Here is a 22,136-nt window from a genome sequence, read left to right as displayed (position 1 = left end):
CGGGAGCAAGAGATTCAGCTAAACCTTGAACAACAACATAGGCTATAAAGCCTGAACCACTCAGTCACTTTCAGACTCAACTACACAGCAGACCTGAGAAGATCCCAAAGAACACATATTTTTGTGACATAAGGAGTATGAATCAGGATTACTCAAATATTGCAAAAACCTAGTATTAAAGCTGAAGAGAACTATCAGCTTTTGAAATGAGAATCAAATTTAGCAGGAAACACCATACCTCTGAATGATCAATGGGAGGAAGAGGATCAATGATTTTCTTGGAAGGTGCAATTGGATTTCCATCACTATCATATTCCAAATTATCTTCTTCTTCCTCCTGAACCACACCAGCAGTTGGGTTCTCTGCCATGTACCGAAAATAAGCTTCCTGCAGGAAAGCACAAGAACATAATCATATTCAAATACAACTAAGAACATTTCTGCTCCTGTAATTGGTGCACACAGTATACCAGATGACTGCACAGTTTAATACCTACCAAGTAAGGCAAGACTTTAACTAGCAATGATTCCTTTAACAACAGCAGTATTCATAGGGACAATCAGAAAAAACGAATGAGACAGTTAGTACTACACAATGATTTAACAAGAAGCTTTACAAATCTGTCTGTCCCACAGTCTTCCTGGGGTGGGGTGTCTACCTATCCTGTCCAGAGCTGTGGAACACATGCTATGGATTTACCATCCAAGTTTGGAAGTTGACACTGATTAGAAGGGTCACAAACCTGGAAAGGGCTACTGCTCATTCTGTTTCCCTTCTCACCATCCCACAACTGGACATTGGTGGAAAAATACTAAAGGCCAGTCATTAAATTAATGTTCCATCTTGAAATACAAAAATCACAAACAGACCCTTAGAAAGAGGTAGAGGTTAGATGTTGCTAGAGGCCATCAGTAGATCCCATATTACTTCTTGATTCAGCAGTATAAACATTAATTTTGAAAAAAAAAATCAAGCTGAATAAAGCTCATGATTTGTTTTTGATGTCCTAGTTGATCAAAAGTTCCATCTTCAACATGGTGGAAAGCCATGTGAATTTTTCTATTACCAACTAGTCATACATGTAGAAAAGGAGCAAGGAATGGCCATTTCAGTGAAGGCAAGCTCTAGCTTGTCCCCAGTATAGACTTTGTGGGGTAAAAATAAAAGATAGAAATACTGCATAGGAACTCACTTGGTCATCTTCCTCTTCAATGTCATCTCGAATACCCCTGGAAAAACAAGCGGAGAAACAAACTTCCCTGCAAATGTTCCACATACCCAGCTCCATACTTATAGCAGATTAGTGTTGAATTCCATACAGTAGCACAGGAACACTCAACACTAACAATAACAAAGCAACAATAAGCACACTGTAAACTATCCATCCATCATACATGTGTGGCTTCACTCTAGAAGCTGCAGTCTGCATGGGATGATATGGTACTCCTAGAAACATCAATTACTAACGAGGATAAGGAGTAAAAACTTTTGAAGATAGATACCCAAGGATCCTAACCTTGTCGACCCCATACGACAAACACAATACAGTTGTAAAACGCATTTTAAAAAGCAAACTGCATTTTATAAAAAGACAAAAAAAAAATAACCCTCTCTATTTGGCATACACTAAGAAGAATATCACAATTTTAATGTTCCCCAGAGTTTCTAAGTCTGGAGTGACTGGATTCAGCCAAAGTCCTTGAGGACAAAGAAAAACTATCTTAACTCTTTTGTAACTTTGGTACTAAAACTCCTAAGCAGTTCCCATGGAGACGGGGGGCCATCGCCACTTGCAGCGCCTGTCAGGAGCTACAGAAAGTACGGCTGCTAAGTTCCCACAACCATGTCTTTCTAATCAGACTTTCTGCCTGACCTAGAGCACTTGTTGTTCTCAAGGCAGGCAACATCACCAGTGCAGGGCAGCCGGAAGAGGGTACAACACACGGTAAGCACCAAAGAGAGGGCCGAACCTCCATATGGCACAGGAACCTTGCGGGGGGCCTGAGGCACTGACTGCCACACAGGAGGAAATCCAACCACGCCTACCTGTGCCTGGTAGCAAAAGCCTTAAGAGGGGTGTATTCAGAAAGGGAAAGAGGAGAATTCTCTTTCCCAGAAAATAAAGTATTTCAAGTTCTGATTAGATGCTAAAGCATGATATCACTCCTTAAGTAAACCAAGTTAATCATTTGTTAATAACACACTTTTTTATGATAATCACCATTACTCCTCATAAGCAATCATACAGACATTAACCTACTTTATATTATGGGACAAAACTCAGAACAATGAGCCCAAACTTTAGTAATTGTACTCTCTTAATTCCTACTGTAACTCACTCTTGTATCTACTAAAAAACTATTTATAATTAAACACCAAATACTATTATACTAAAAAGAATGCTTATTATTGCAAAAATGCAAGACTTTTGTGATGTCTATTACCTACAAAAATAATATTCAAGATACAGGAGTAACTTCAAGTCAAGACATTTGAAAATTTTAATGTTTCTCTATAAACTTTGGGGGAATAAGCTTTGCAATACTTTAGCATTTTTCATGTAACCTTTGTGAGGGAGAAGAAAACAACTTACTTTACGTTTTTTCTTTCCTTGTCCTTTTCTTCAAGCCTCTTCATGTCTCTAGCCGCCTGATCCTAATGAAACAAAAGCCTGTATGGAATCATATCCACTAAAAACATTACGAAGGGAATTTCTTTATAAAGAATTTTTAGATCTGAACTAGTGACATCACAGTTTTGGCTATGCATTTTGACAATTATATCTTGATGCAATCAACTGCACTTTTGACAATTTTTAAAATATTTATTTATTTTGAAAGACAGAAAGCAGGGGAGGGGCAGAGAGAGAGAGAGAATCCCAAGCAGGCTCTGCACTGTCAGTGCAGAGCTCGATGTGGGGCTTAAACTCACAAACTCTGAGAGCTTGACTTGAGCTGAAATCAAAAGTCAGACTCTTAACCAACTGAGCCATCTAGGCACCTAACAATTATTTTTTCAAAGAGAAATGTTCTAAAATCTTGGTTATATACGGACTGCATTGCATACATGGAAAAATTAGAAAAAAATTCCTTGATTGGTTACTCTTTAAAAAAATGAATTGTGGCTGTAAAATGCCTTAAATTCAGGCAAATTAGCCTTTCTCAAAGCATAGCTTAAGACCTTTTACATCAAACTACCAATGGAGTTAGTAAAAAAAATAAATAAATAAAAAGCAAATTTCTGGATCTGACTTTGGAAAAACTGTTCTCACCATTTGGCAATGTCTGGAGACATTTCTGGTTGCTTCTGGGTGGAGGGAGTGGGAAACAGGGGGGGTTGTTACCAGTATCTAGTGGGTGAAGGCCACAGATACTGATAAACATCCTACAATACACAGGACGGCCCCCATAACAAATTAGCAAACCCCAAATGCCAAAGTCCTGAGGTTGGGAAAACACTGCTCTGAACCTACCAAATCAGAATCCTTGGAGATAGAGTTAAATGCATGTACTTCACATTTTTTCACAGGCAAATCTTGTATACAACAAAGTGATAATCACTGATCTAATTCCCTGTTTTATACATGTGAAAATCAAGGTCAGAAGAATTAAGTAATTTTCCCCAAGGTTAAACACATCCTTGCACTATTGTTTCTTGTTACAAAGCAAGTTTTTCTGATTTCTGTGATTTAAAAAACTGTCACTAACTATAACCTAGCATGGTCAGGTGTTCTATCTAATCAAATGTTCCCGATAAAGAGGAGTTATTCTAAAATGAAATAGTACATACAAACAAATCTACTTTTTAAGGAACTGAGACAGACACACACTATACTCGAGACTGTAACTGAAGTGAAAATGACATAATGTAACATAAGGAAAGGGCCACAAACACAGGACATATTTTTTTAAGCCCACATGAATCTTTTTTTTTGAAACACTTGCTAAAAATACATCTTAATTGTGAGTTCAAACACTAGAAAAGTTTACACTTTCCAGAACAGAATATACCTGAGATCAAGGATTAATGCAATATTGTGGCAACAACACTCTCTCCAAGATCAGACAATATCCAGTCTCTCTATCCTAAAATCAGCAAAACCCTTTCCGACACTATCCCAAAAAACACCCAGGAGAATGATGCCATGTCAAAAAGATTTACCCTCCTACAGCTTCAACTACTTGAAATGCCAAACAGGAGAAACTGGGACATTCTTGGATACTTCCACTCAAAAAGGGTTACACCAACTTGCGTTACTAAAAATTTAAATCTGAATTAAAACTGAGAAAATCAAGAAATGATTTTACTTATTCACCATTAGGGATTGCAAGATATAATGAGAAACAGCCCTTTGGGAAATGTCCGTACGTCAAGAAGATAGAGGGGGGAGAAAGATACATATACATATAAGACACCCCAAACATGACAAACTTTATTGCCTTTACTTGCAGAGAGAACATATTAACATACTTACTAAATTGTTACCATGTTGCAAAGCACGTGAAAGTTCTGAATAGTTCTGGTAAGTGTTATGGCAGAAATACAGTACTACAAGAACTCAGATACAGAATGACACAGCAGAAAAGAATATGAGATTTGGAACTGATTCCGGCTTAGCTACTTATAAAGTGCATATTCTTTAAGAGGCAAGTAATTGGGGTTATTCTAAATCAAAGTTGGGAAACTGAGTAATGGGTACCAATCTGACAATCGGTAGGAAGTAAACCAGGATAAGAAAAGTTTCTTTTTCTTTAGGTATAGACATGCTTTGTTTGCATTTTAACAAGCAGGAATATTCTAAAGAAGCAAGCTCTAATTTTTCCTGTATCAATCGCATGGCCCTGAGTCTTTTATTTTCTGATATTTGACAAGAGACCTAAGCTCAGAAAAATATTTCTCCACCGTAAGAAAACTACAACACGAGTGTGATGATAAACAGTTCTAAGTGGCAGCCTCAAAGTCAGGAAGATAAAACAGACTGATAGAACTAAGGTGAACCAGAAAAAGTGAGCCCTATCTAAAGGAGGCAACATTTGCTCAGCACAAGCCTATTTTTGCCATGCAAAATGCAGGCTTAATACTGCCAGTGTCCACTTTTCAAGAGTCTGCACTTTTAGACAAAATCTCCTGATCTTAAAAATTCTGGCCCACATGTTTAAAAAGCAGGATCTAGGCCAAACAAAAATATCTATATTGGATTCTCTCTTCCCTCTTTTCTTAGAGAGGAGATCTGGCTTAAAACTTAGGTTACAAGTAACTGAGAAACCTGGAAGGACTTTATTTCATAAGCAATGAAGTGACAGTTTTTAAGTAAGAGGAATAACACCATAAGCAACATGCTTTACTCTAATTACTCTGTTTTTGTATACCATATAAATGGGAGAACAGAAAGCCTAAAACAGGGAGAAAATTTAGATCAGGCAAGAGGTAATGAAAGTGTAAAGCACACTGACTGTAGTGGAAGCAGAAAGGAACAGACACAAAAAATACTACAAAGATGAACAGAACTTGCCAAAGGAGGGGAAAGGTAGCATGATTTACTGGAAAGAGCTAGGTTCTCAGGACTACTAAGCAAGAAAAAATATGGTCCCAGCTCTACCACAAAGCACCAATGGGATTTAGGACAAGGGCTCTGAATTACCATAGGGTTCAATTTATAATCTTCTTAGTTAAAAAATTACATTTCTATGTATTCTTTTCTGCCAATGCCTATTGTTATTTTGAGTATTAAATGAAGTCATGAACATGTTTGATTATCTGGCATTAAGAGGAATATATAAGACAAAGATCTGGTTGAGGAAGAAAAAGACGCCAGGGGGACACCATCCATGTAAAAATGGCCAATATGTTTTAGAAAAACAGAGCTGAAACCAAAGAGAGACTGTGGAACTAAAGGCATGAATTATTCACACAGAAGTTAAGTTTTAGAAGTGGATGAGGTCACTAGGAATGTATAAAGAATGAAAATAGCAAATCGACATAGAGAACTGTAACAATAATCCTATCTGAGAAACTGGAAGAGGATCTTAATAACAGTAACAGACAACAGAGAGATATGTAATGATTTTTCTTGGTATGATATGGTAGTTATGTTTTTTAAGTGTTATAGAGGTGTAGAACTACAAATGGATGAAATGGTACGTCTGAGATTTACTTTAAAATAATCTAAAAGAGAGGGCTAGATAACACAAGATGGGCCAAAAGTTGCTTACTGATAAAGCAGGGTGAAGGGTACGTGGGAGCTCATTATTCTACTTACATGCGTTTGAAATTTTTCATAATAAAAAGTAAATAAATACAAAGTCAGAGAAATGGAGAAAAAGGACAAAATGCAAAATCACTAAAGCCTAGTGAGAAGAGTTTTAAGAAGGAAGTGGTTACAAATTTCAATTTCTACAGGGAGGTCATAGATGCTGATATTAAAAAATAAACATTAAAAGTACAGAATACACAGGGGCGCCTGGGTGGCTCAGTCGGTTAAGCGGTCGACTTCGGCTCAGGTCATAATCTCACGGTTTGTGAGTTCGAGCCCCGCATCCAGCTCTGTGCTGACAGCTCAGAGCTTGAAGCCTGCTTCAGATTCTGTGTCTCCCTCTCTCTGACCCTCCCCCGTTCATGCTCTGTCTCTCTCTGTCTCAAAAATAAATAAACGTTAAAAAAAAATTTTTTTTAATAAAAAAAAAGTACAGAATACAGAATTCATAATTTTAGCAAGTTCCTTAGAAGTTTAACTGCCTTACATAAATTGACACTGAATGAAATAATGTTCATTCCATTTAAGAATATACAAAGAAATATTAAAACTTACACACATACAAATCTTGAGCTACCCTTGTTCAAGGGTCACAGTTCAAATTTTTAGGCACTGATCATCTCTGAAAATGCTACAGGGCATGTGGATGTATGTTTAAGAAACTATATGTGGATGTATGTTTAAGAGCCAAATCCTCCCCAAAAAGGGTCAGAAAGCAAATTCTGAATGACTGAATAACTAGGTTAATTTGGTATCTTTCTAACTGCTGCAACTTCTAACAAAACAGCCTCGATACTTGCCTCCACCTCAGCCATGAATGCCTCCAAGGGATCATCATCGCTGTCAGAATCTGGTGGCTTGGAATGGAACTGCTGGCGGGTAGGTGAGTTTTCAGCAGGAATATAAGGCAAATCAACATTGCTAGAGTCTTCTTCCTCATCTTCAAAATATCTGAAAATTAAAATGCACAATTAATAAAGGGAGTGTTTACTTTGGGGTTGTGGATCCTTTGTTCAACAGAAATTTTTACTATGGTATATGTAGGTTACTATTAAAAGATCTGAGCTCTACATGTTAAATTAGAGATCTCCAGGCTTTAGCAAACAACCTAATTATTATTGTTTAATATATACAAAATTCTAATACTGAGAAAAAAAAGGGGGGGGAAACAGTCACAACAAATTCTCCCATTTCTAGCGTCTATTCAAATCACATTCTAGTTCTGTTAAAAGGGATGAGTTTTCAGTACAAATTATCATTGGTGAATAGATATATCAAATATTAGAGTTTGTGCTATGGAAAAAGTTACTTTTGTATGAAATATTAAAAATCTAGTGTTTTTTTTTAAATATAATCCTTCAAAAACATTTTAGCAATATATTCACAAGGCTAGGTAGGGACTTCAGAAATGTTGGGCTACTTTCTGAGGACAGAACACTTACAGTTAAAAATATATGCTCAGGGACACCTGGGTGGCTCAGTCGGTTGAGTGTTGGACTCCTGATTCTGGCTCAGGTCATGACCTCACTGTTTTGTGAGTTTAAGTCCCATGTGGGCTCTGTGCTGACAACATGGAGCCTGGTTGAGATTCTCCCTTTTCCTGCCCTTCCCCTACTCATGCACGCATACGTGCACTCTCTCCCTCAAAATAAATAAATAATCTTTAAAATAAATAAATAAATAAATGCTTAATCTAAAATCATTCCCCAGGGGCGCCTGGGTGGCGCAGTCGGTTAAGCGTCCGACTTCAGCCAGGTCACGATCTCACGGTCCGTGAGTTCGAGCCCCGCGTCAGGCTCCGGGCTGATGGCTCAGAGCCTGGAGCCTGTTTCCGATTCTGTGTCTCCCTCTCTCTATGCCCCTCCCCCGTTCATGCTCTGTCTCTCTCTCTCCCAAAAAAATAAATAAACGTTGGAAAAAAAAATTAAAAATAAATAAATAAATAAATAAATAAATAAATAAAATCATTCCCCATACTTAAGTATTCAGAAAAACAACTTCAAGGTCTGGAAAAGTATCCTTCTCTATAGCTCTTTATAAACTAAAACACAACAAAAACAATGTTTACATTTAACCTCAAAATTAAATAGTAATACAACCAAATATTAAATAAATAACCATTGCAGTTTAAAATTTTAAAGCATTTCAGGTTTTTGCAGGAATTATCTTAAAAGCTCTAACAACTGTTATGTGCTATACACACACACGCATATTCATTTATATAGGTTTCATTTAACTAATGAAAAAGTATCCTTGAACTGGTAAAATGCTCTTTAGAATAATGATCCTTGACTTATTCTAAGTCTTAAACATCTACTTCTGTATTCCTGCCACATACCAGGTTTTTTTTACTTTTTTTTTTTTTAACATTTATTCATATTTTGAGACAGAGTGTGAGTGGGGGAGGGGCAGAGAGAGAGGGAGACACAGAATCCGAAGAAGGCTCCAGGTTCTGAACTGACAGCACAGAGCCTGACGCGGGGCTCGAACTCACAGATTGTGAGATCATGACCTGGGCTGAAGTCGGACGCTTAACCGATTGAGCCACCCAGGCGCCCCGCAACAAACCAGTTTTTTTTTTTTTCAACGTTTTTTACTTATTTTTGGGACAGAGAGAGACAGAGCATGAACGGGGGAAGGGCAGAGAGAGAGGGAGACACAGAATCGGAAACAGGCTCCAGGCTCCGAGCCATCAGCCCAGAGCCCGACGCGGGGCTCGAACTCCCGGACCGCGAGATCGTGACCTGGCTGAAGTCAGATGCTTAACTGACTGCGCCACCCAGGCGCCCCTAAACCAGTTTTTAAAGACACCGCTGTGTACTTGAAAAATTCCCATCTTGAGTTCTTAATTAAAAAAGGAAAAATCTCAAGCATGTCACAACCAGGTTGGAAATAATAGCAGTGAGAGATTTCTTCGAGTCAGTAAAAAATTTATAATCTATAGGAATTAAGAGTTCAAACCTTTAAACCCCAGCTTTTATTAACAACCACTTTAGCAAGTTTAAAAAGATAATTGTTAAATATGTTTCCTGTGAACTGCTGGCAAAAATCTGAATAGATTTTTCTCCCACCATAAGATGTTGCAACCTGACAGTTTTCAGACTTGGGAGTTGAGACCAAATGTGTCTCTCTACCAGCTGTGACAACTGCCTGTGACAAAAACTTATATGGGGTCAATAAAAGACTTCAGTAAAGGTCATCAAAAACCACACGAATTATTTAAAACTCTTCAGTCATATTTAGGTTTCAATGGCCTCAAATCTTTTTTGGAGCAAGGAAAGATATAAGCAAGCACATAAGCATTAGGTTCCTTACAAATGAGTAAACTCAACAATTTAACTTATTAGGAACAACACAATTCAGTGGGAAAAGCAACTGAAGAGGTCTTATTATTATTTGGGAAACAAAGCGTTTCTTCATCTCACTTTCTGTTGATGGAATGAGTATCTCAAAGCCCAACCTTTGCTCAATTACCAGGATTACCACTTACGCATTTTCTTCATCAAAGTTGGCCCGTTTAGATCCAATTTTGTAGAAAGAAGGGAGCTGTGGTGGAGCTGACTTTCCAAATCCGGAAGAAGAGCTGGTTGCCCCAAAGGCACTGTGGGACTGTTGTGGGAGTTTGGGTTCCTCCTTCTTTCCAGCACTGATGGCAAAACCTCCAAAGCCAAATCCCCTCTTGGTGCCTGGACCACCTTTATTCCAATTCATGGTGTCAATGACTTATCTGTTAGGAACAAGATACATTAATAATAAATTCAACTTTTATCAATAGCTCACGGAGTTTTATGTCCCTTCCAACTTCTACATACATCTTTAAACTTCTGCCTCTCGATGAAAACTCTAACTTTGTACTTCAGCTATGCAATATGCTAATCTCAACAAACTGTCATATTTTCTAAAACACTGAAAAAACTGTTGTTCATTTTTTGGAATCACAATCCAAACAGGAATGCAAGATTTAATATCATCCTCTTCAAAATGATTTGACCACTAATTTAACATCTTTAAGCTGCCAAAAATACTCACAGGGTAACAAATATTTTGGGGATCTGATAGGTACTTGTGTTTGGCAACAAAAAGTACCAACAGAAAAAGACTTTAATCTCTTAATATTTATTCCCAGGAGTTTATATTATTGTCTACCAGGAAACAGATGATCCTCACCCCCCAAAAGAGACTAAAACAACCTATAATTACAATATAATGTAATGCTTGTTGTAACAAAATCAAAGATTGTTCTCCAGTAATGATACCAAGAAGAATGAAAGAACTGAAACTTAAAAAGATTAATTTAGTTATTTGTAGATAGTATCTATGTAATTGTCTCTGAAGGATACTTATGAACCACACATTAATTGAGCAATGCCCACTAGAACACTAGCTAGAAAGAAACCATGATTCACTGATCTGTTGCTTGAAGTACTAGTTAGCCAATGGTTAAGGATTACAACGAAATTTCCTGAGCATCAATCAAATCAGTTTAAAAACAATACTGTATTTAAAAAAATGCTATATTATCTTATTAGTCTTGGCTCCAAAAAACTTTTTTTAACAACAGAAGCTACCTAAGTTTTATAGAAAAGCAGAAAACCCACAAAGCAAAAAGGAACAAAAATTTAAACTACTTGAAATTTCCTCTCCTAGATACATAATTTTAATATCTTTGCTATTTTTTCTGTACTATGTGTACACACACAAACACACAATTTAAAAACAAACCATACTATATTGTGTTAGTTACCAATTTCTTCACCTAAAGATACACTATGAAAATCTTTAAATGTCAATACATCTCTCTACTACTGTTTTATGATGTTGTGAAAACTATCACTTACCTTTGTGCATACCTATAATTATTTCTTCAGGATCAATTTTCAAAATGCAATTGCTTAGCCAAAGGGAATATGTACTTTAACTTTTTAAAATTTTAATTACTACTTACATTTATGGAAAAGTACCTGATACACACTGAGTAAAATAAGAGCATGAAACAAGGTGGGTGGTATGGTTCAATGTAACTCAATATAAAAGCATGTGTTACATATACAGACAGCTGGAGGGCTGTTTCTCAAAATTTTAATAGCAGTTATTCCATTTTTACTTATTTCTTTGTATTAAGGTTTACTATTAACAGGAAAAATTAAAATGTTTATAATGGACTCTGAAGCCAATGTGGAAAAAAGTTCCTAAAGCTGCTTTTTATGATGACATTGTTGAAAAGACCATTAACAATATGCTCTACTTTTCTGGTTCTATGCCCCTCCCCATATACACCTTGTAAGTTTTGTTTGAACTGTTATTATACAGCACGTAGTCCAGTCTACTGAGTATTAAATCTGATTTATGCTGTGTCAATCTCCACCCTTAGTTTCAAATAAGGAATTTCCTTTTTTTTGGGGGGGGGGGGAGACTGTCTTTAATAATTTTAGACCTTTTGGGGTGCCTGGTTGGCTCAGTCAGTTAATCAGTTAAGTGTCTGACTTCAGATCAGGTCACGATCTTACAATCTGTGACTTCGAGCCCAGCATCGGGCTCTATGCTGACAGCTCAGAGTCTGGAGCCTGCTTTGGATTCTGTGTCTCATCTCTTCTGCTCCTCCCCTGCTGACACTCTCTCTGTCCTTAAAAAATAAACATTAGGGGAGCCTGAGTGGCTCTATCGGTTGGGCAACCAACTTCGGCTCAGGTCATGATCTCACGGTTTGTGGGTTCGAGCCCTGCGTCAGGCTCTGTGCTGACAGCTCGGAGCCTGGAGCCTGCTTCAGATTCTGTGTCTCCCTCTCTCTCTACCCCTCCCCTGCTCACATCCTGTGTCTATCGATAATGAATACACGTTAAAAAATTAAAAAAAAAAAACATTAAAAAAATAATTTTGGACCTTTTATTACAGTTACACATGGCTAAAATAAGTACTTAATAAGTACTAGTTCGCTTGAATTTAATTAAGACCATCTACTGCTTTCTTCTTGAATCCCTTAGGGAGAATCAACATAATTCTAATCAGATGGATGAAATTTAGTTACAATATTTATAAGCAAGAAAATTTTAGTATCTGATAATGTTGTTTAACCAATCTGTGAACCTGGCTTTACAAGAGCTATTCCCAAACAACAAAAATGATGGATCTGAATTTTAACCTCATTTTTCCTAATGTTATATAAAATATTGCAATGGGCTAATAAATAAACAACAGAAATCAGAATGTAAGCAAAGGAAGGATGAAAAAAAACATTCTGTAGGTTTGGGTAGATTTTAGGAATCACATGGGGGCACCAGGGTGGCTCAGTTGTTTAAGCATCTGACTTTCAGCTCAGAGCATGATCTCATGGTTCACAAGTTTGAGCACCTGCATCGGGCTTTGTGCTGACAGCTCAGAGTGTGGATCCTGCTGCAGAATCCGTGTCTCCCTCTTTCTCTGCCCCTCCCCAACTTGCACTGTGTCTCTCTCTCTCTCAAAAATAAACATTAAAAAAAAAAAAAAAAAAAAAAAGAATCACATGAACAATCTCCTAGCAGGGAAATTTTCAATGGTTTACTGAAAGCTTGCTGAGAAATGTCAGGCAGTGTACCAGGTGCTGGGGATTTATTTTATTTATTTAAGTCTATTTATTTTGAGAGAGAGTACACATGAGGGAGGAACAGAGAGAGAGAGAGAGAGAGAGAGAGAGAGAGAGAGAGAGATAGAGAACCCCAAGCAGACTCCGTACTGTCAGTACAGAGCATGACGTGGGGCTCCATTTCACGAACCAGGAGATCATGACCTGATCCAAAATCAAGTCGGACACTCAACCAAGTCACCCAGATGCCCCCAAGTTCTGGGCATTTACATATGAAAAATACAGTCCCATTTTCAAGGGGTTCATGGTGTGGTTGCTAATAAACCAACATGATGTGCTGTAGCACAGGTACTGCACAAAGTGCATTCACTCGTGGCCCAGGAAGAAGGTATTAAACCCAGGATGAATGGAGAAGACTCAGCTTTTCTGGAGATGATGCTGGTGTTCAGTTTTAAAATCTGAAGAGGCATTAGACCAGGGTAGAAGGGTGAGAGGAGGGCTTTTTTTTTTTTTAAATTTTAGTTGGAACACATATAGTGCAATATTGGTTTCAGGAGAATTCAGTGGTTCATCAGTTACACACAACACCCAGTGCTTATCACAACAGGCCCCCGCCTTAGTACCCATCACCCATCTAGCCCATATCCCTCCGTCAACCCAGAATTTGTTTTTTATCATTAAGAGTCTCTTGTGGTTTGTTTCCCTCTCTTCTCCCCGCCCCCAACAAACGTTCATCTGTTTTGTTTCTTAAATTCACACGAGTGAAATCATATGGTATTTATCGTCCTCTGAATTATTTCACTTGGCATAGTACATTCTAGCTCCATCCATGTCATTACGAATGGCAAGAATTCATTCTGTTTCACGGCTGAGTAATATTCCATTGTATGTACACACACCACATCTTCTTTATCCATTCATCAGTTGATGGACATTTGGGCTCTCTCCATAGTTTGGCTATTGTTGATAATGCTGCTATATAAGCATTGAGGTGCATGTACCCCTTCGAATCTGTATTTTGGTAACCTTTGGGTAAATACCTATAATAATGCAATTCTTGGCTTATAGAGTGGTTCTATTTTTGGTTCCCCCCTCCCCTTTTTTTTTTTTAAAGTTTATTTTGAGAGAGAGAGTGAGAGCACTCGGGGGAGGGGCAAAGAGAGAGGGAGAGGGAGAAAGAACCCAAGCAGGCTCCGTGCTGTCAGCAAGGAGCCTGATGTGGAGCTCAATCTCATAAACCTGGAATTGATGACCTGAGTTGAAGCCAAGTCAGATGCTTAACCAACTGAGACACCCAGGCACCCCTGTTTTTAGTTTCTTAAGAAAGGAAGGCATTTTAGATTGAGGAAACTGTATGTAGTACCACGGAGAACTGGAAATAGTGCCGTACAGCTAGAGTTCAGTGAGACTTCTAGGGAAGTTGTAGGTCACATATTCAGAAAGACAGACAGGGCCCAGATGTTGCTATGCTAAAAATATACAAAACTGTACTTTACCAGCTATAAGAAATCATTACTTTTAAGCAAACAGGGGACATGTTTCAGATCAGTGTTGAAGAAAGATTAAATGGTAGACAATATGAAAAGTAGGAGGCAAGGAAAGTGGCTAAGAGGTTATCATAAAAATACAGATGTAAAGTAACATGGTACTGAACTAAGGAAGTGGCTACAAGGAAGGAGAAGGAGGGGGTGGATCTGAGTTATTAAGTGTCTATGAGAAAGTTCAATAGGGGCGGGTGAGTGACAAGTGGATGTGGAAGCTAAGGAGCAAGGAAAGGTCTAGAATAAGTTTGGAAGTGTCTGGCTTTTACAGATTGGGGGAATGGTGGGGCCATTTACAGAGATAGAAGCCTAGAAAAGCCATGCTTGGAGAAGCAGGCAGAACAGGAGATGGGAGAGCTAAGGAAAGATGCTAACTTCATCTTTCTATAACTTCAAAAAGGGTCTATAACTTCAAAAAGGGTCTGTGATGGAGTACAGATGTGATACAAGACACGTGCATTTGAGGTTACTGGTATAGATAAGCTAGCAGAGAGAGGGCACAGAGAGTGAGAAAAGGGACAAGACAAATGTTAGGGTTGATCAACAGTTAGGAATGGGCAGGGGAAAAGAAACTCATGTGGCAACCTGAGAAGGAAAGGAGGAAGGGGGCACAGTAGAGAACAGTGGCATGGAAGAGGAGAGAAATTTTACAGGCAGAAAGAAATGTCCAATGTTCCATTTTCAATGGAAATATGTTTGTTTGTTTTTTAATGGAAATATGTTTGAAGGGGAGCCTGGGTGGCTCAGTCAGTTAAGTGTCCGACTTCAGTTCATGTCGTGATCTGGTGGTAGATCCTGGATTGGGCTCTTTGCTCACAACTCAGAGCCTGGAACCTATTTCAGATTCTTTTTCCCTCCTCTCTCTGCCCCTTCCCTGCCCTCTCTCTCTCTCTCTCTCTCTCTCTCTCTCAAAAACAAAATAAACATTAAAAACATTGTTTTTTGTTGGATGAATAAATATACATTCAGGCTCTTCAAAATTCACCCCAGTATTTGTGAAAACCATCATCTTCCATTATTACAAACCCTGCCATCCAACCTTCCTGATTAAATCTAAGCCAATCATCCTCAACGTACCATTAATTCCTTAGTGTTGACAATAATTCTTCCTGTTCAACTATGTAGGCTTTACTACCTAGGTATATGACTACAGATCCTTGACAATCAGAGGTTTGAGGGATAACTGATACAACAAGCAAAAGACAGCTAACCTAATCTCTATTTGGTTGCATGTTTAAAAAAAAGAAAAAGATGAACCCTCCTCTGTTTTAAAACTAATTTCCATTCTCTAAGCAAATATTGTTTGGAGAAGAGACATCTAGTGGAGAGTTAAGAAAGAAATAAACATAGTGAGATTTTAAAATTAACTATAGTCCTGCTATTTGTGGGTCTTCTCAAAGCTCCCTTTATTTGGTCTTAACATGCACGCACACATACACATGCTTCTAAGCCCCTCTCAGATAATAATAACATAATAATATGCCTGGTACATCCTTCCTACCAAGCTGGCAAACTCCTATCAAACAGCTCTGAAACTTCACCTCTGCCTCCCTAAACACTTCTCACATTGACAAGATGAAAACACCTGCAAGCTTCAGTCCCTGTAAAATCACCACATGGCTTCCACACCCAGTTAAAGTTCAGACTTCCTTAAAAACAACAAACCACCAAAAAATCCCAAATAACCCAAGTTAAACATAGGCAAAGTACTTGAATAGACATTTTGCCAAAGAAGATATATAAATGGTCAATAAACATATGAAAAGATGCTCATCCCTAGTGAAGGGAAATGTAAATGAAAACCACATCCCCCCAGGGCGCCTGGGTGGCTTGGTCGGTTAAGTGTCGGACTTCGGCTCAGGTCGTGATCTCACGGGCCAGGCCGTGAGTTCAAGCCCCGCGTTGGGCTCTGTGCTGACAGCTCAGAGCCTGGAGCCTGTTTCGGATTCTGTGTCTCCCTCTCTCTCTGCCCCTCCCCTGTTCATGCTCTCTGTGTCAAAAATAAATAAACGTTTAACAAAAAAGAAAACCACATCCCCTCATACTCTTTAGGATGACTACTAAAAAACAAAACAAAAACAAACAACACAACAGAAAATAACAAGTGTTGGCAAGGATATGGAGAAACTGGAACCCTGTCTAGTGCTGGTGGTAACATAAAATGGTTCAGCCACTGTGGAAAACATTATGGTGGTTCTTCAAAAAACAAATCCTAGAACTACCATATAATCCAGCAATTCCACTTCTGGGTGGAATATCCCCAAAAGAACTGAAAGCAGGAACAGACATCTGACCTATGATTTTTTTTTTTTTTTTTTTTTTGACAGAGACAGAGAGAATGAGCATGGGAGAGTGCAAGGGGGGTAGGGGCAGAAGGAGAGGGAAAGAGAATCTCAAGCAAGCTCCACACCCAGCACAGACCCGACGTGGGGCTCAATCTCATGACTGTGAGGTCATGACCTGAGCTGAAATCAAGTCAGATGCTTAACCTACTGAGCCACTGAGGTGCCCTCTGAACCATGATCTTAGCAGTACAATTCACAACAGTCAAAAGATGGCAGGAACCTAAGTGTCCATTGATAGATGAGTAAACTAAATGGGATATGTATACACACACACACACACACACATATATATATACACACACACACTATGTAAACACGTACATATATCAACATTATTCAGCCTTAAAAAGGAAGGAAATTCTGACACGTGCTACAACAACATGAATGAAACTTGAGGACATCATGTAAAGGAAATAAGCCAGTCAAAAAGGACAAACAGTGTATGATTCCACTTGTATTAGGCAGAATATAGTCAAACTCAGAGACAGAAAATAGAACAGGTTGGGGCACCTGGGTGCTCAGTCTGTTAAGCATCCAACTCTCGATTTCAGCTCGGGTCATGATTTCATGGTTTGTGAGATTGAGTCCCGCATCAGGCTCTATGCTAACAGCATGAAGGCTGCTTGGGGTTCTCTCTCTCCCTGTTTCTCTACCCCTCCCACACTTGTGCTGTCAAATAAACAAACCAATAATTAAAATTTATAAATAATAAATTTAAAAAATTAAAAAATAATTAAAATAATTAAATATATAATTAAAATAATAAATTAAAAAAATAATAAAGTAGAATTGGTTGCCAAAGCCCAGGAGTGCAGAGGAATGGGGAGTTATTGTTTAATGGGTATACAGTCTCAGTCTTACAAGATAAAAAGAGTTCTGTGAACACTATGGTGGTGATGGCAGCACAACAATGTGGATGTAATCAACACCACTGAACTATACGCTCAAAATGAGTTAAGATTTTTCTATGCGTATTATAAAAACAAAAAAATCATGAAAATTAAAGGATTAGAATTCCATTTGCACAAGTGTTTTTAGGTTGCTATTTTATTAGTTTATAAGGAATAATGCTGTCTAGACCTCAGTCTCTACTCTGAAATGCAAACATATTTGTGAAAATTTGATTACATCTTTTTCATAAAAAAAAAAACCCTGCTTTTTAAAATTTCTAATTTGATGGGGCGCCTGGGTGGCTCAGTCGGTTAAGCAGCCGACTTTGGCTCAGGTCATGATCTCGTGGTCCGTGAGTTCCAGCCCCGCGTCGGGCTCTGTGCTGACCACTCAGAGCCTGGAGCCTGTTTCAGATTCTGTGTCTCCCTCTCTCTCTGACCCTCCCCCATTCATGCTCTGTCTCTCTGTCTCAAAAATAAATAAACGTTAAAAAAAAATTTTTTTTAAATAAAATTTCTAATTTGAGGGGCACCTGGGTGGCTCAGTAGGTTAAGCGTCCGACTCTTGATTTCCGCTCAGGTCCCAGATCTCTCAGTTGATGAGATGGAGCCCTGCCTCCATCTGTGCTGACAGGGTGGAGGCTGCTTGGGATTCTCTCTCTCCCTCTTTCTGCCCCTCCCCTGCTCTCACATACTCATGCCCCCCCCCCCCGCCCCGTGTTCTTTCTCTCTCTAAATAAATAAATAAACATCTAAAAATAAAATTTCAAATTTAAAAATAATTAGCTCTGTAATAGAAGCATAAACAAAGTTTAGTGAGCACCTGCTTTAAAGAGAACCTAAGTCTGGTCTTAGTAATAACTTTATTTTATACTGACCACTAACTACTTTGTTATGTGTCGATGGTATGAGGGATACCTCTCCTTACCATTTCCATCTCCACTACAGCAAGAATTTCTTAACAAGTCCCTGTTATCCAGCCTCTACACCACTACCAGAGTGATCAATAATTCACAATGTACTGAGTACCTATTTTGCCAGAACCTTTTCTAGGTGCTCTGGATATAGTAACACAATCAGACACAGTCCCAGCCCTCAGGGAGTTCAGTCTAGTCCAGGAGAAAGAAAAACCAAATCATAATTTCAGGTAGTAAAAGTGCTATCAAACCAAACCAAGAAAAAAGCAAGCAAGAAGAGGTAAGCTATTACAAGAGAAAGAAATCAGGTAAGGCCTCTCTGAGATGACTGATAGTTGACAATTAACAAGTGACCCTCCACCCCCTCAACTCTACTATTCTAAGAATGTCTGTTTTATTGGAAAATTCTTGGTGATGTACATCTAGAGAATGTATCTACAACCAGCAAATATTCCATAAGCTATGAAAAATGTCTATGTGCTAAAGTATAAAAAAAAATGAGAGATACATAGCAAAAGAGAAAATGAATTTTCACCTCCTTTGGTCTGTTAATAGTGTGGAACTAGGGAAAGTCATATGACTTTCGGTGGGCCAATGCTTAGAAAAAACCCTCTTCCAGGTTTTTCCAGATCCTGACCCCGAACCTTCCTGCCGCATTTCTCATTCTGTCATTCCCTTCAGTTCAGTAGCTCTCCACAGTTAGTCAATCAAGCTGGAATGAGACTCTCCATTGTGGCAACAAACTATATACTTCACCATTCATATCTCCCAGGGTTTTCATGCATGCATCAGTGTTCCCAGAAAACCAAGCACTTTGGTAAATGCCCTTCCCTTAACCTGGATTCCTTCCCCACCAAATCTCTCACTTATACCTACCTAAGTCTTCTCCTTCAAAGCCCATCTCACATACCAACTCCTAGAACCTATGACATGAATACAACTCCCCCAGAGAAGTGGTAGCTCATTCCTTAAACTCCTTTTCTAGTCTTAAAACACCCAATATTTAATCATAACTATTAGTGCTCTTTCTCTCACCAACTCCAAGTTACAAGTTTTATAGGTGAAGAAGCTGACTTATTCATTTTTTATCTCTTTTCTTTTCCACAGCATGTAGTCATTATTCATGTTTATTCAATATGCAGGAGTCCCAAGGAGAAAAACTAAAGACAGCATAAAGTCTCACTTGGTATGGTTCTAGGTAATAAAATGCTATGACTTAGTAGAAAATCCTAACAGCATCGTAAACTAGCACAGACTATGCAACCAGAATATGTTCATAAACTCTAGCTTTGCCACTAACTTGATGTGAACCTCAAAAAAGTCATTTGGCTTCTCTGGGCCTATAACATAGTGAGAATATCACCTACTTGACAGGGTTGGTATGAAAAATTGAGTTCCTACAGAAAAATACACTTACAAGAAAGCTTGACACATAGCAGGTGCACAATATGTATTAGCCATCATGTTTATCGTTATTATTATTATTTCTCCAGAAGTCAATTTCTCCACTGGTAAATGGAGAATATCAAGCCAGAGCTCTCTAATCTCTTTCAACTCAGGGATCCCATACAAGTGCCACAAGACACTCAAGAGGTCAGAGATCACGAAGAGCTGACAAGTGGGGATGGCTTCATAAGACAGCTAGAACCCCAGGCACAGAAAGATGCAAGCTGATTAGAGAAGTGTGAAGAAAGAAAACATGTTAAGGAGGAAAGCTAGATATAGCCAAGGTTAGGAAGAATAAGCAAAGGCAGCATAAGCGTGGAACATAAGGAAGATAATTTGGCTAGGGTACACGTTTTGGGCAACGGTGAAAAATAAGATCTGATCTAAATGACTTTTAACAACAGTGGACTACAAAACAATTGATTATAAAACCATGTTACTTATCATTTGTTTCTGGAATTGGAGAAACCTCTAGTGACGATTTGCATCCACTCTAATAATCTGCCCTGAGAACATCTCACACACTATACACTGGGCACTATACATGCTTAAATTAGAATCTATACAAAACCCAAGAATTTCTTCATATTCTTCTAAAGCCAAATACGAGTAAATTCTGGTTACATATATTCTGGAAGCCTTTTTTCCCTCTCCGTTAGCTTAAAGAAACTAAGATGATCATATGAATTTGATAAAATTAGAATATAAAGAAATTCATTTCTCTGTGAATTACAATAAATTGTAACAATGTAAGTCAGATCATACCACTCGTCTGCTCAAAAGCCTCAGATGATTCCCAACTCAGGCAGAGATAAAGCGAAATCCTCATAACAGCCTAAAAGTTCCTAGTTGTTCTGGCGCTCCTCCTCCAGATCCTCCCTGACCTTCTCTCCTACTACTCCTTTGCTCACAGTGGTCCAAAGCACAATGGTCTTCTAACTGTTCCTCTAACAGGCCAGCATTGTCCTCTTCAAGGTCTTTACACTTGCTGTTCCCTCTGCCTGGAACCCTCCTTTCCCCAGATACTAATGGGCTCACTCCCTCATCTACTTAAATATCAGCTTGTTTGTACTGATCTCCCTGACCGCCCTGTTTCAAAATGCAATGCCTCCCCAACCTTCTTTCTAGCCCCCCCCCCTTTTTAAGCCCAAATCCATAATCATCTTCTAACATACAGTATAATTTACTTATTTATTTATTATCTCTCTTCCCCCCACTATAAAGTAAGACGCAGGACGGCAAGGGTCACAGACGTAGAACAGTGCTAGAAAACAGGCACGCAGCAAATGTCAATAAAAATATTCCTTGAATGAACTGCAGATTAGGCCATATAATTCCCCTTCTAGGTAAAGGAACATACAACATACTTTTCCCCTCCCACCGCTGAAAGTCTAAAATTTAATTTTTGTATGAAACACGTATTGCTCACCTATGTGCCACAACTGAGCTTGGTTCTGGAAAGTTCAAGTGAATTAAGACATAATATCTGCCCTTTAGGAGCTCCAGGGCGTGCATATGGAGAATGGACATAAAGATATCATTTCCAAAAAAACCCAATATACAACTAGAGAAAATTAAATGACCACCTAAACAACTGAGGAGCAAAGGGGGAATCACCACTAAGGTAATAAGGAAAGCTAGGATTCCCCCAAATACTCGACTGGTAGGATAGTTCCTCCTTATAGTATTGGTGTGTATGCTTGCAACTCCACATAAATTATTTACTCGCATCAGATAAGCTCTTAAGTAGGCCGCAAAAAAGTTTGTGCGACGATAGTGATGTACTCAAGGCTGCACAAAGATCACTTGTTTCTGTCTTCCGATTTGGCAACTTTTGCCTATCGGGTCTCCCCGATTTGGAGGCTTGCATCTGCCAAGTGCTGCCGACTTGGGTAAGAACCCTCCTTGTGGCTATCCCTGCCCAGAGACCGGCACCCTGCAAATCCCTTTCTTAGCAGGACGGGCGGGCGCCGCCTCCGGAAAGCCGCCAACTGGGCCAGAATGAGAGTTACGGGAGAAGCGGGAGCCGTGGGAGGGCAACGAGGTTGGGGAGGACCCCTAGAGGCCTCGGCCTCGCACTCCCACCCCTCCCGGCCCCCTGGGTCTCCGGTGCCCCAAAGCTCCGCAGACTCTTTGTTAAGCGAGGCCGCGGTTCCCTGGCCCTCGCTAGGCCCCGCAGTTGCC

The 22,136-nt window shown here is 39.0% G+C and overlaps 1 protein-coding gene across 2 annotated transcripts in view; it reads right to left on the bottom strand.

Annotated features, from left to right (window-relative positions):
- Positions 1-22,136, bottom strand: part of DDX42 (DEAD-box helicase 42) — a 41,796-nt gene that overhangs the window by 19,459 nt on the left and 201 nt on the right. The window contains exons 2-6 of one of the 2 annotated variants that reach the window (XM_040452064.1): positions 9,745-9,981; positions 7,055-7,205; positions 2,595-2,656; positions 1,194-1,230; positions 239-388 (exon numbers count right to left, since the gene is read on the bottom strand). In XM_040452064.1, coding sequence (XP_040307998.1) covers positions 239-388; positions 1,194-1,230; positions 2,595-2,656; positions 7,055-7,205; positions 9,745-9,965 — 621 coding nt within the window. In that variant the 5' untranslated portion in view covers positions 9,966-9,981. Of the gene's footprint in view, positions 1-238; positions 389-1,193; positions 1,231-2,594; positions 2,657-7,054; positions 7,206-9,744; positions 9,982-22,136 lie in introns of those variants that run through there. The other variant, XM_040452065.1, reaches the window with a different exon arrangement.

This window comes from Herpailurus yagouaroundi, unplaced genomic scaffold (assembly GCF_014898765.1).
Source record: "Herpailurus yagouaroundi ecotype Mexico unplaced genomic scaffold, PumYag 206, whole genome shotgun sequence".
Classification (NCBI taxonomy): Eukaryota; Metazoa; Chordata; class Mammalia; order Carnivora; family Felidae; genus Herpailurus; species Herpailurus yagouaroundi.
The sequence above is the reverse complement of the archived record's forward strand: the minus strand, read 5'-3'. Positions and strand labels throughout refer to the sequence as shown.